Genomic DNA, 12,927 nt, shown 5'->3' with positions numbered 1-12,927 from the left:
AGCCAATGACATGCAAGATCTGTCTGTAGGATCGACAGCAATAAATGGATGAGCACCGCCGAACAGGTGGTGCGGCGGTGAGAGCGTCTGGCCGAGCCGCCTTTTACGGCCGGCAGAAACCGCCCGAAACACCGAAATTTTCTTGCAATCTGCAGGTTGTTCCCGAGTGTCGTTGGTCTGGTCTATTTTCAATAGCGGGCCTTGATCGAATGCTCCTCGAGAGTTCCTACACACGAAACTATAAACTCCGCATCAACCATGTTCGCCGTTCCAGGTTGGTCAGTGTCGGCCTCTGCTCTCAAGCAGCAGAGTCTGCCTACGCAAGCGAAACCCCAAGCCAACGAGTCCGCAAAGCCCAATGTCAAGGACAATGCCAAATCCAATAAGCGTAAACGAGACGATCATGTTACCAAGAAGAATGTCGATTCGATGTATCGCCAGCACATCGAAGGATCGCTCAAACCACCCAAACCCTGGGAAGTGAAAAGGGCAAAAGCGGAACAGAAGTTTAAAGACCAGCAGGCCGATGCTTCTAAACAAGACCAAGATACAGACGCGGCCTCAGCATCGGTTCCAGAAACCAGCGCAGACGGCCAGGGGGAGGGCAAGGCGTCAAAAAAGAGAAGAAGGAACAAGAAGAAGGGCTCGCAACAAGAGGCCCAGCAAGACAACTCAGCAGTTTCCGCCGAAACCCCAGCTGCTGAAGCGCTGCCTTCCGCGCCTCCAAGGACAGCTGCCACCTTGACTCCTCTACAACAGGCTATGCGTCAGAAATTGATCTCCTCTCGCTTCCGGCACCTGAACGAAACCCTCTACACCACCCCTTCAGAAAAAGCCCTTGAACTTTTCACCACAAGCCCCGAGCTCTTCGAAGAATACCACGCCGGTTTCTCACGCCAGGTCAAGGAATCCTGGCCCTCCAACCCCGTCGATGGCTATATCACCGCAATTCGCACGAGAGGTGCCATCCACGCCCCCAAGCGAGGAAACAAGCCGGACCCCAAAGCCCGCGGACTCGCCCTCCCCCGCCGTCCCCAGGGCACCTGCACAATCGCCGACCTGGGCTGCGGTGACGCCCAGCTCCACCGCGCCCTCATCCCCAACTCCAGAAAACTGAACCTTAAACTCCACAGCTTCGACCTTCACGCTCCCAAAGACTCTCCCATCACCAAAGCCGACATCTCCAACCTCCCCATCGAAGACGGCTCCGTCGACGTCGCCATCTTCTGCCTCAGCCTCATGGGCACAAACTGGGTCTCCTTCGTCGAAGAAGCTTGGCGTGTCCTCCGCAGCGACGGCAAAGGCGAATGCTGGGTCAGCGAAGTCAAATCGCGCTTCGGAAAAGTCACCCGCAAGAAAGCCCAGATCGGCGCGAAACGCACCCTTACCAAGGCCGAGAAGAAGAAACTGAACAAGAAGAAGAAGGGCGATGACGCCGACTCCGACGTCGATGAAGACGATATCTTCGCCGAAGACGCCCGTCCCGCTCAAGACGACGAAACCGATATTTCGGCGTTTGTGGAAGTTTTCAGGACCCGTGGGTTCGTGCTGAAGTCCGAGACTGTGGATAAGTCGAATAAGATGTTCGTGAAGATGGAGTTTGTGAAGCATGGGGCGCCTGCGAAGGGGAAGCATGCTTCTGCTGCGCCGGCTGCAGCTGGGAATGGAAAGAAGAGATTTATCGAGAGGCCGGGTGCTGCGGAGAAGAGGATGTCTGCAGAGGAGGAGGCGGCTGTGTTGAAGCCGTGTGTGTATAAGATTCGGTGATTTGTGTCTTGTGTCCGTCATGGACAATTGTAACAGTGTATGAGTCTCATCTGCATGATACCAGCGTCAATTCTATCAAAAGTAGCATCTGTTCTGTTTAGCAAGTTTAATGCATCAGAGAGTTAGTGGAAGTCTGCTTTGGGTCATTAGACAAGGTCATTGTTTCTTTCTATGTAAGTTTAAGATAAACCCGCGATGTATAGCACACATTTCATTGCGACCCATCACAGACTTAGCGTATCAACTCATCGCTTATTGGTTGTTGTTTAGCTGCGCAACAGCGCGTCCCATCTCTTCGTCATTGTAGATCCGGAAGCCCTTTTCTTTGGTCACGCTCGCCAGCTGGACGTTCTTCGCATCTAGCTTCTCCTCCATAACCTGTTTCAGTGTCTTCAGGACCAATGTCTCGGCCTCGGGAAGTGTCAAGGAACGGTGGTATTCATTCTGCAGCTCTGCCTGTGCACCCTCACTTCCAGACCCGATGGCCTTTGCGTCGTAGCGGTAGAACGTGCCGGAAGGCTCGGCGTGATACCTATCAAAGTACAGCTGTCAGCATAACCGATCGCGGAACATCGCACGGGAGCGAAAACATACAGCTGAGGACCATCCTCATCAATACCCGCAATCAGCAAAGCAACTCCAAAAGGTCTGCTCATAACACTCTCCTCATCATCACCAGTTTCTCCAAATCGTAGAGCCAGATCGCAAATTGCCTGCGTACAGCTCTCTACCCGCAGAGGCTCAGCGTAGTGGAAAGCGTGGTTCTGAGTTTCAACGCGGGCGTGTTCGACGAGAGACCGAGCGTCTGCCTGCAGACCGGACATGGCGCATCCGATGTGCTGGTCAATCTCAACAATTTTTTCGACGGATGAGGCTTCGAGCAGAGTGGATGTGACTCGCTTCTCGACACCTAGGATGACACCTTCGTTTGTTGCTACCTGAGAGGGGTCAGTGGGTTGTTTGCATGTATTATCGGAATAGTTGCAGGAGATTCCGGAAGAGGCTTCAACCAGAAGATGAACACTGTAGGGGCGAGGGACGTACACCGATGGCGGTAGAACCGAGCTTGATGGCTTCGAGGGAGTATTCAACCTGGAATAAACGGCCTTCCGGGGAGAAGGTGCTGTGGGTGTTTGCGTCAGTACATCAAATCGAGCAGCTCGGGAGCTACGCGGAAGGAGTATCGTACTTGATTCCACGGTCTGCGAAACGAGGCGTTAGATCACTGGGTTGTTCATGAGGACAAGCGGAGCTTACCGTATTCCGATCGCGCGATGAACATCGTGAGTTATCTGATGGATATAATAAGGAAAGAAGAGGCGGAATTGGTGTAGAGGAATGTAGTAACTAGGACGGAGAAAGAGATGGCAAGTTACTGAGTGCGTGGCGGGGATGCGGAGGACGTAGGAGGAGCTGGAGCTCTGGATGAAGCTCTGAAGGTGGACTACGCAACTCGCGAGTGCCTGAGCGGAGAGCATCTTAAGGCATCAAGGCAGAAACCATCTCCAGCAGCCCAGCCGCCTTTCTTGCAACCACTAGCAGTTTCATTTTATCCTGTTTCTTATTTTAGAAGAACCTGGGTTTCTATCTGGCTTGGGATCTTGTGAAGACCATCATTTCATGTTCGACAATCAGGGCTGTAATAACATGACGCTTGCTTGCTACCAAACATCCACTGGCCGTCAGAATCGTAGCGAGTATCAGTGATATAACTAACTGTCTACTTGGATTAGTGTTTCAATATAAACTGATGGGTCATAGCTATCAATCCTTGTTCCAAACTATAGAAGGATTAACAGATTTCTCCCCTTCCAATAGAGGGGTGACATGTTCCCATCAAAACCGGAGCGGAAATTATGGATCCAGATATGGAATATGCTTTTCATGTTCTTGAAGCGCCAGGTGCCCGAGTATGATACCTTGAATGGAAATCCCCGAGATTGTCCGGGTCGGTCATGAATACATAATGAGAAGCTCAATAAGGCATATGGAAGCCTTGTTATTAGGGCTTTGATATCAGCATGTTGATAGTTCAACTCAACAGTCCTAAGCAACAAGCTCTTTGTGTATGAAGCCTAGTGAGTCCAGCCCTTCTCAATGAATGCGCTTATGCCGTCTGCGTCAGAATCGTAAAAGTAGGGTGTCTGTAAAGACTCAGAGAAAACAATTGGCCAAATGTGAAGTCGCAAAGGAACCCCAGGTATCTCTGGAGGGATCTAGAGATGTCTCAGGATTAACGACCCAGTTTCTGATATGTTCTGCACATATCAAGAACGCATTATAAGGGCTGCCTATAATGGCCCAAAGAAAGAGACAGAGGGTCTGAGAACAATGCTGGGCTTATTATATAGATTGAGCGCCAGCTGTTATTGCGAAGTACCATGTTCAACCTACCTATGTGAGGCAGCATATCTAGCGTATTCCTAATAAGACCAGAAAATGGATAGAGGCGGCACCTGTTTAAACAGCTCAGCTGAAAGGCCAAGTAGACTTCTCAGTTCTAATCAAGGCAAAAGGTATGTAGACGGTGACCGACCCAAGGCTTTCAGAGTTCAGCGCCCCCCGACGGTTGATGTCTCGCCATACCGGGAGCAACGCAATCAGTCCTGATGCCGTGCAACTGGGACCTAGAATACAAGCTTAATTTCGAAGACAAAGGCATGCGAAATGTGTTGTTGACAAAGTGTAGGACCTCGAGCTGTAGGTAGCTGCTGTTATCAGCCCAAAGCGGTGGGGCGGCTCCCTACGCGACGGGTCCATCCAAACAGACCTGTACCTTGCGTCTCAGCATCCTCGGTTTGAGCCCGCCAATTTCTCTCCGTCTACATTACCTTTCCCTTCATCTATGTATGATTGGCCCTATGCTCTGCATTTCGCGGGACCATGTCCATCAATGACCGTCGCGCTAGCCACATGAACGCACCACGACCCCGCGTTGCGTCTGGTCGCGTCGGCGATGCTGAAAAGCCCGGTCAACGCGGCGGCACAGCTTCTCCATTGCAAGCAGAAAATATGGACCTTCGCGGAAGCACGTCGACCCAGAAGAGCAAAGTCCCTCGAGATCATATCACAACCGAAAAGCGAACTGAACGCTTCGTCGTCCAAACGAAAGACAAAATGCTTGCCCGAACGAGGAATCCAGCGAGAGAGTCGCCCAGCGCAGGGAGTCGAGAAGAGGGAGGTAAAACGCGAACGAGGCGGGCTAATACGGCGGGTGCAGCCAGTCCTGATCCTAGGAAGAAGGAGAAAGAGGCGCCAGATGGTTTGTTCTCTTACTTGTCCAACCGAGGTCGCCGTCCAGTATTGACTTTCATAACCTCTAGCTCCTTGGGACCCGCATGCCTCGTTGATGCCATATTCTACTGCGCCGTTAGCTTGCCGTGTATCTTTCCCTCCATTAGCGACATCGCTGCCACAATCGCTTCTCCCCACAACCTTACGCGAGCTGTCCCCCGATGCGCAGGAAAAGGCGATCATAGAAGATCTACTATTCGTCTTCATGGGATTCGAAGGGCAATATATCCAGTATCAACCTCAGTATGACCCAACGGTGGAGAAGGATCGTTTGACTGGGCCGCCTTTCCAACTGCCATCGGGGCTGGACCCCACACTGAGAGACCTCACGCGGTCAATGCTGAAGATGGCGACGCATTACAGTGCTTTGGAAGCGTTCGTGGAAATTCAAAGCCGCGCGGAATATGGAGCCGTGAGCCACGCATTATGTGCCGCAATCCGAAAACTTTTGAAGGACTATTTGATACTCGTCGCTCAGTTAGAGACGCATCTCAACAATAATCCGAACTTTACGCTTCACGTCCTCCATCTCCATACTATGCCTACTAGTCAATGCCTAGCCCAGCTATACTCCCTCGGTCAAGAGTTACTCAGAAGAAACGGTCTTCTAGACCAAGATCTGGACGAGTCGATCGACGACTTCGATGATGTCGACAACATTCTCGAGCAATTGAGAGAGGGTGGAGACCTGGTGCCTGGTGCCATGTCGAGCAAGAAGATATGCAAAGGTGGCAATGTTTTGCGGTTACTGACCGAGCGACTCGCAACATTCTCAGGTGACCCGACCACGAAAACACTGCTAGAAACTCTCCTTCGTGAATCGAGCAGGCCGTACATGGCAATGCTGAATGAGTGGCTACACCATGGAGGAATCAAGGATCCCCATGCCGAGTTCCTCGTCAAAGAACAGAAATGGATCAAGCGAGAAAAGCTGGAAGAGGATTATACAGACGAATATTGGGAGAAGCGATATACCATTCGCGACAACGAAGTTCCCCCACAGCTCGATAGTGTACGGGACAAAGTCCTCCTCGCCGGCAAATACCTGAACGTTGTGCGAGAGTGTGGAGGAGTAGACGTTAGCAAAGCGGTTAAGGATGTTCCAAAAACTTTCGACGACCCTCGGTTCCTGGAGAACGTAAATGGCGCCTATACCTACGCCAATGCCTCTTTACTCAACCTCCTCTTGACCAAAAACTCTCTCACTACCCGCTTCCGCTCCCTAAAACACTACTTCTTCCTCGATCGATCCGATTTCTTCTCCTACTTCCTCGAGCTCGGGGCGTCTGAACTCCGCAAGCCAGCCAAAAATGTCAACGAAAGCAAACTGCAGTCCCTCCTTGATCTAGTTCTGCGTCAACCTGGCAGCATCGCCGCGCAAGACCCATTCAAAGAAGATGTCAAAGTTCGAATGAACAAAATTGGCCTGACCAAATGGCTCATGCAAGTTGTCAGCGTCTCCGGTATCGACCAGGATAATCCAGAGGCCGCGCTGGAGAAGTACCAAGCTCCCCAAGGCGACGACGACAAGGACATCCTAGGCTTCGATGCCCTAGAACTCGACTATACCGTTCCTTTCCCGCTGTCCCTCGTCATCAGCCGCAAGACCGTCCTCCGATATCAGCTCATCTTCCGACACCTCCTATCCCTTCGCCACCTCGAATCGATGTTATCAACTGCCTGGCTGGACCAGAGCAAAGTCCTCGGCTGGCGCCACAAGTCCTCCGACCGACGGCTGGAAATGTGGAAGCGGCGGGCCTGGAATCTCCGATCGAAAATGATTGTCTTTGTACAGCAGCTTCTATATTTTTGTACCGCGGAAGTTGTCGAACCGAACTGGCAAAACCTCATGGGTCGTGTTAATGGCACAGATGCAGACGGATCTGAAGTCACTGTAAACGGCACAAAACAGGTCAATCGGACTGTGGATGAGCTCATGCAGGATCATGTGGACTTTCTCGACACTTGCTTGAAGGAGTGTATGCTCACTCAAGCAAAGCTATTAAAGGTATACCCCTGCCACCTGTGCTTTATTGCCTCCATCACTAATAAGCATACCTCAATCAGATCCACTCGAAACTCCTAACCTGCTGCACTATGTTCGCATCCTGGACAGCCTCATCACTCGGCCGCGCCCTGAGCACCGCTGACCCAGAACTAAGCGCAAACCCTGAGACCTCTGATGGCCGCGGATATGATCCAACCCGGATTGCGAAGTTGGAAGACACATTAAAACGATACGAAGATCACTTCGGTCGCCATCTGCGGATTCTCATGGATAGGTAAGCTACCTCGACCTGGCCAACGTGAATACAAATCAGTTTAAAAGATGCTAACCTCTAGCACAGCTTAAACTACTTCGCCGCAACCGAAAGCGTCGTCCTCCTAAAACTCGCACATGCCCTGAGCTCAATCAGCAAGGAAGACTGAGTCAATTGCCTCTCATTTGGGAAACATTATCTATCAATATCATCTCCATCCGATCTCTGCAGGAGACACACATGTCCCTAAACATCAATACGGTAATACCACACCGACATACATCCCTGCGTCGATCCGTTCGCGGCACCAATGGCCCGCCTAGAGTTTCACGCTACCATCAGTCCCAGCCCGCTCTCCAGCAGGATGGGAAGGGGTCAAAGCGGACTGAACCCGAAGTTTCGGGAATTCCTGCTCGATCGAGAGTGACTACGCGTCATGAAGTCTGAAAACTGAGGCTTGGAAAGGCTAAGTTTCCGTGCGCAAATTCATCGGTTACACCAATCCCACGGCTCTGGGCTGGGATCATCGCTCATGCATGAAACATACGGTTCTTCACATGGTCAGGCGCTTGAGCTATTATGGCGTGATTCCATCGATTGGGTTTTACTCCGTACATTTTAGCGATTAAGGGGGTGTTGTATTATTCTTGGGATGGTTGTTTAACTAATGACAATGAATACTATCAATTAAGTCAGAGTTGACCGTGGTCTGCCTCCAAGAACACACCGTAAGGCCATTGCAAGATGATAGTCGGCGATAATCTTACAATCTTACGACAGCGAGGGACTGTTTCAGCAGTGGGGGCACGAGACTAACTAACGGGTCCAACCGCACAACCCCCCAATTCGGCCTCTGCCTCCCGCTGATGAACCGTGGCTCTGGGTTCTCCCTAATCCCTACCAAGAATTAGGAACATTGTCAATGCTAACCTTGCTAAACCCGACGACTTGGATACCGTAGTACTATATCAGATCAAAGTCTGACGTGCATGAACGCCACTTGCCTCAACGCACATCAGGAAAGGAAAATATGTCTCCAAGTCTCAACAGGACGACCCTCAGTCCTCTGGGCCTCTGGGTTCTTTTCCCGCACTTTGTCATTTCGAGAATAGCGTGTCCCGCTTGTATGCAACAATCCGAATCAGATTGTTGGTTTCCCGTGATATAAATTTAATCAGCCGTCACAGTCTCATCGTGTGCAGTGTTCGCCGTTAGATTAGGCCACCGGTTGCCTAATTTGAAGTCTGCTATGTAGGTATGTATTAGTAAAGGAACGAATCACGCCTGTGATCAGGCTTCTCGAACCCTCGCCTCCGTCCGTAGTCCGTCCGTAGTTTAGACTAGCCTGATGCATACTGCACGACTGCACAAGGAAAACCTGGAAAAGGTCCGCTAGAAAATGGCCCGTTTTGCGTCTCCACAGCCGTTGCGGTCTGAAGGCAGGACGCCCCGTCATTTGACTTGCTCAAACCTCAAAGTGGATGAGTCCGCAAAATAGACACTGATGTCATTGGATACGATTCCTGGTAGGTAGGCTCATTATTCATCCTCTCTGTTATCCTCGAAGTGGATTGCGAGTCGGCGACCCGTTAGACTGGACCTGGAATTTCACTGGCTTCAATTGCCCCAGTGAGCGCGCAGGAAGCGTCAAACGAGCGGTGAACAGCTTTTGGTGGAACAAGAAAGCATGAAAAAGACGAAAAGCCCAGGAATCCTGCAGGTGGTGTTACTCGTGGGGGGGGATGCTCTGGGCTCTTCTGCTCCGTATGGATCCGCTGCAAATGATGTGAGTACGCTCTCTCGACTGTGCACGAGACTTGTCCTACCCCAAAGAGCAATTCCTTGTATATTTCAACAGGACATCGATCTAATGGCGTCGAGGGCCTGCCGGGTACCGTATCAATTTATGAACGCCATGTACGGCACACAGGCGACATCGGACAAGCCACAATCTCGCCCGAAGGTTCCTGCTAAGCCCTAAGAGACACTGTCTGGGTAAGTAATAGATCGGTGCTCTGCCGTTTGACTCCAAAATCGGCCGGCAGAGATTTCTTTTGCGAATCGTTGCTCTTTCAGCCATGCGGAACGGGGTTCAATCGTATCATTAACGGCATAGCCTGTCCCAATCCTGCCATTCATATTCCGATTTGGGATATAGTCGCCTTCCTGACGTGCATATATGCCTAAATTGTTATTACAACAAGGCCCCTGGAATCTCTATGGAATCCCCACTTTTCGACCTTTATGTGGCTCGTGATGCAGCGGCTGGTCTTCTCGAATGTTGACTAAGATTACATCCCTGTTGGAAATCCCGACAGCCGCGGGCAGATTGCCACGAGATTGCAGGCTTCCAGCTCCGGTGAGTATGTCAGGGCTGGCTGATGCAGGGGGTCGAGAGGTGTGTAAGAACGATTCTAGGCAACCCCTCGGCCATCAAAGGTGCCACGCCATAGGGCTCTCTTGACCCAGGTGCTGTATTAGGATTTGCCAGCTGTGCCACTCCGGGGCGCAACCGCCGACCCCTCCTCCCCTGGAAGACTGTTTGCATGTAATCATTCCACCCCTGAGGAGGTAAACAAGTGTTTTGTTTGGCAAGGATCACGGCCATTGCTTGGAGGCCGTAGGCAAAAGCGTTAGCCATCCGGCATGGGTCGCAACACTTTTCTGCCTCACTGGGAACGAACCGCGCTTATACTCCGTTTTATGTACCCGCTGTGGACGCTCCCAGAATGCCACGCCAAAGGCCCTAGGCTGAGCAGGGTCTCAAGCGTCCAAATGATTCGTACGTAGGTGAGAAGTGAGTTAGCCCGTGTATTGGATCTCTGCTGGAGCGTGAACAGCCACTGGCTATTCACCCATGCTACCGTACACCAGGCCGACGGATTGCTCTGCCACATCGATCGCTTCAGCAAAGACTCGAACCACACTAAGTTCGCGCGTTGCCCGCCACAGGATACAATTTCAACATCCCACTTTGTCATGAAGTCTCAAGTTCTTCAATCCGAAATAATTCGCCAGACAACGCAGAACCAGAATTTAGCCCAGATCTTTGGAGCCGATAATGACGTACCATACCCCAAGCCTGATTAGACATTTTTGGGAAATTCTGACTTGCTGTCCCTGAAGGAGCCCGAACTCACAAACGGAGGAGCTGGACGGCGAATACCTCCGCACTGTATCTGTCCACGGAAGGGAGTACCAAAAGTATTCGATTGATAACAGGATATCATTTGAGCCGGTTGACGATGTAAGCTTTTATTCCCACTCATTGCTCCAGTTCTTATCCGGAGAATCCATAGGATGAAGCGGACAGACTGGACCTCCAACACCGTATCCTCAACAGGGTCTTTGACAATAGGCTTGTCTTTCCTCCAATTTCCCGCTTGCGGAGAGTATTGGACTGCGGGTACGGTACCGGATCTTGGGCTATCGACGTTGCAGAACAGCATCCAGAATGCGAGGTATACATTCGACCAGACCGTGCGCTGATGTTGGATTGGCTAACCGTTTTTCGATTTGAAAGGTAATTGGAGTTGATATATATCCTCTCATGAATCCAGACGACACACCGGAGAACCTTTGGCTCCAGGTAAGCGGCCACCCATCTGTCTGGGTTGAATTGCCCGCACCAGTCACTTTGGTCTTTGTTGCGTGCACATGATGGCAAAAAAATACTTTTTGCTTTTGTCCCTCAACCACCGGGACTCTCTTCTGGGACCCGGTATCGTGAAACAGACAAAGCTAACGCAATCTTCGCCAGGTGGATGATCTGAACCGACCCTTCACCTTCGCCCCAAACTATTTCGACCTTGTTCATTCTCGACTCCTTGCAGCAGGTCTCAATCGAGCTCGGTGGCCATCTTATCTTCGAGACATCAGAAGGTTAGATCTTGACTTGGAACCATACCATGAACCGGGCGTTGAGAGTTGAGGCTAATGGACGGTTCGCATAGGGCTCTCAAACCCGGAGGTTGGGTTCAAATGGTGGAAATATACTGGAATGTTCAATCAGACAACGGCTCTATCCACGAAGGACATGCATTGAGACAGTGGAGCTCGCAGCTCATGAGATCAATGGAGGAGATAAAGGACCTCCGCGTAGGCACGCGGTTAAGAACACTCTTGACAGCGGCGGGGTTCACCGAAGTTGATACAAAGATGATTCCTCTGCCTCTGTCCGCATGGCCCGACAGTAAGACTAATCATGTTTCCATGCCTCAAGTCTTTCATTGACCGTAAACACCAGATCCGACAAGCCGAGACATAGGCGCGATGAACGGCGAAAACATCAACAGGTTACTAGCGTCTTTGTCTCTATACCCGCTAACTCGACGTCTTCGTATGCCGCAGGCGCAATACCACGACCTGATATCAAGAGCCCAAAGAGAGGTCGGTGACCGGGGGTTGAAAGCTTACTTTCCACTGTAAGTAACCGACAGCTCCATGTTCTGTTTAGCTCCTGATGATTTAGGTACGTTTGTATCGGCCGAAAACCTCATCGTTAAGCGGAGCGTGAACCGCTTCCCGATCCAACAGGTGCCCTGTTCTACACAACAATGTCGAAATAGCTCGCCTTCCTCAAAAGCTTGTGCTTTGTTTCACTGTTCGGAGTAAGGTGTCAAGTCTCGTCACGTTCTTATCGATAAAACCAGCGCAAGTTAGAGACCTGAAAGCTCAACCAGAGATGGTCAGTTGAATCAATACCGTTCTATTTGATAAGATCTTTGTTGCAGTGAATCCAGAGGGTATCAGGAGTACATACGGTGATTAGAAAATGTTCTGAAGAGCCAAAGCGACTTCATATCGAGTTCCATGTCAGTCTCAGAAGCTCGCTCGTGGTCAACTCGGAGAGGAGGGGCAAGATATGCCGGGCCATTGACCAAGTAAGATAAGTGAAGGAAGTGTCGAGCATAAGCCTTCGCTAGCTTTAGTCCAAGGGCCGTGGCGCTGAAGTAGATTGACTCTGCAGGCGTGGCACTTCGAGACAATAAATTACAGTTCCATTGATTCGATTAAGAGGGGGATTCTGCGGACCGGCAAACAAAACGGGGATTGGGCGGAGAAACCATCAGAGACCAGGACACTCCAGAAGACAAAGCAATTCTAAGCCAGGCCAAGGAGAAAGGAGAAAATTCGATGAGATGAAAGGGTTGAGGGAAGAAAGAAGGGAAAGGATAGAGGAGATGGATGGAGAAGGAAGGAGAGAAGGGAAGTTGAGGTCCCGGATGTGAACCTTAGTTCAGCATCCAACCACCAGGTGGCTTCACAACTCTAACTACAATCCAGGTACGTCTTTGTCTCGAGGCTATATTTCCTTTGGGTGTCTAGAACGTCACTAACATCAAGCTAGCTACCGCCAGCCCCCCTGGGCACCAAGCTCTATTCATCTCTCCTTAGCGAGCAGCGGTGCGCATCCCTATCACCAACGGCGTCTACAAAGCCAAAAGCACGCTACGCTATACCATGAGAGTTGGGGTCAAGGAAGAGCACAAAGCAGTGCCATTCATAAGTTGCGTCAATCGAGCTTTTCCAGCCAATGACAAAACATCGACCATGTCTAACCACCAACCGACGCTCAAAGACGCAAAGCTAACTATCACATATA

At 50.9% G+C, this 12,927-nt stretch overlaps 5 protein-coding genes across 5 annotated transcripts; 4 read left to right on the top strand and 1 right to left on the bottom strand.

Annotated features, from left to right (window-relative positions):
• Positions 1–164: 164 nt before the first annotated feature.
• On the top strand, positions 165–1,969 carry BJY04DRAFT_202410 (25S rRNA (adenine645-N1)-methyltransferase). The gene has a single exon (XM_073713198.1). It carries the CDS (start codon positions 259–261, stop codon positions 1,765–1,767), a length of 1,509 nt encoding a protein of 502 aa, XP_073565117.1. The 5' UTR covers positions 165–258; the 3' UTR covers positions 1,768–1,969.
• Positions 1,904–3,184, bottom strand: pup2 (proteasome core particle subunit alpha 5). Its single transcript, XM_073713197.1, has 5 exons — positions 3,025–3,184; positions 2,957–2,969; positions 2,812–2,890; positions 2,362–2,705; positions 1,904–2,299 (listed from the first exon to the last, which is right to left on the bottom strand). Exons 1-5 carry the CDS (start codon positions 3,047–3,049, stop codon positions 2,020–2,022), a joined length of 741 nt encoding a protein of 246 aa, XP_073565116.1. The 5' UTR covers positions 3,050–3,184; the 3' UTR covers positions 1,904–2,019.
• Positions 3,185–4,423: 1,239 nt separating this feature from the next.
• On the top strand, positions 4,424–7,973 carry BJY04DRAFT_166435 (gamma-tubulin-complex subunit SPC97). Its single transcript, XM_073709133.1, has 4 exons — positions 4,424–5,029; positions 5,091–7,069; positions 7,129–7,343; positions 7,410–7,973. The coding sequence occupies exons 1-4, from the start codon at positions 4,651–4,653 to the stop codon at positions 7,489–7,491; spliced, it is 2,655 nt and encodes an 884-aa protein (XP_073565115.1). The 5' UTR covers positions 4,424–4,650; the 3' UTR covers positions 7,492–7,973.
• A 653-nt stretch (positions 7,974–8,626) lies between these two features.
• BJY04DRAFT_202402 (uncharacterized protein) lies at positions 8,627–9,703 on the top strand. The gene has a single exon (XM_073713196.1). It carries the CDS (start codon positions 9,010–9,012, stop codon positions 9,301–9,303), a length of 294 nt encoding a protein of 97 aa, XP_073565114.1. The 5' UTR covers positions 8,627–9,009; the 3' UTR covers positions 9,304–9,703.
• A 265-nt stretch (positions 9,704–9,968) lies between these two features.
• BJY04DRAFT_211417 (class I SAM-dependent methyltransferase) lies at positions 9,969–11,827 on the top strand (the record flags this gene model as incomplete). The annotated part of the gene is made up of 8 exons (XM_073714400.1): positions 9,969–10,108; positions 10,449–10,569; positions 10,622–10,783; positions 10,846–10,911; positions 11,083–11,204; positions 11,276–11,514; positions 11,569–11,746; positions 11,794–11,827. 8 exons carry the CDS (start codon positions 9,969–9,971, stop codon positions 11,825–11,827), a joined length of 1,062 nt encoding a protein of 353 aa, XP_073565113.1.
• Between the last annotated feature and the right edge of the window lie 1,100 nt (positions 11,828–12,927).

Source organism: Aspergillus karnatakaensis (assembly GCF_047715665.1).
Source record: "Aspergillus karnatakaensis strain CBS 102800 unplaced genomic scaffold BJY04scaffold_85, whole genome shotgun sequence".
Taxonomy (NCBI): domain Eukaryota; kingdom Fungi; phylum Ascomycota; class Eurotiomycetes; order Eurotiales; family Aspergillaceae; genus Aspergillus; species Aspergillus karnatakaensis.
Note: the sequence above shows the minus strand (reverse complement) of the source record. Positions and strands in the feature narration are given on the sequence as shown.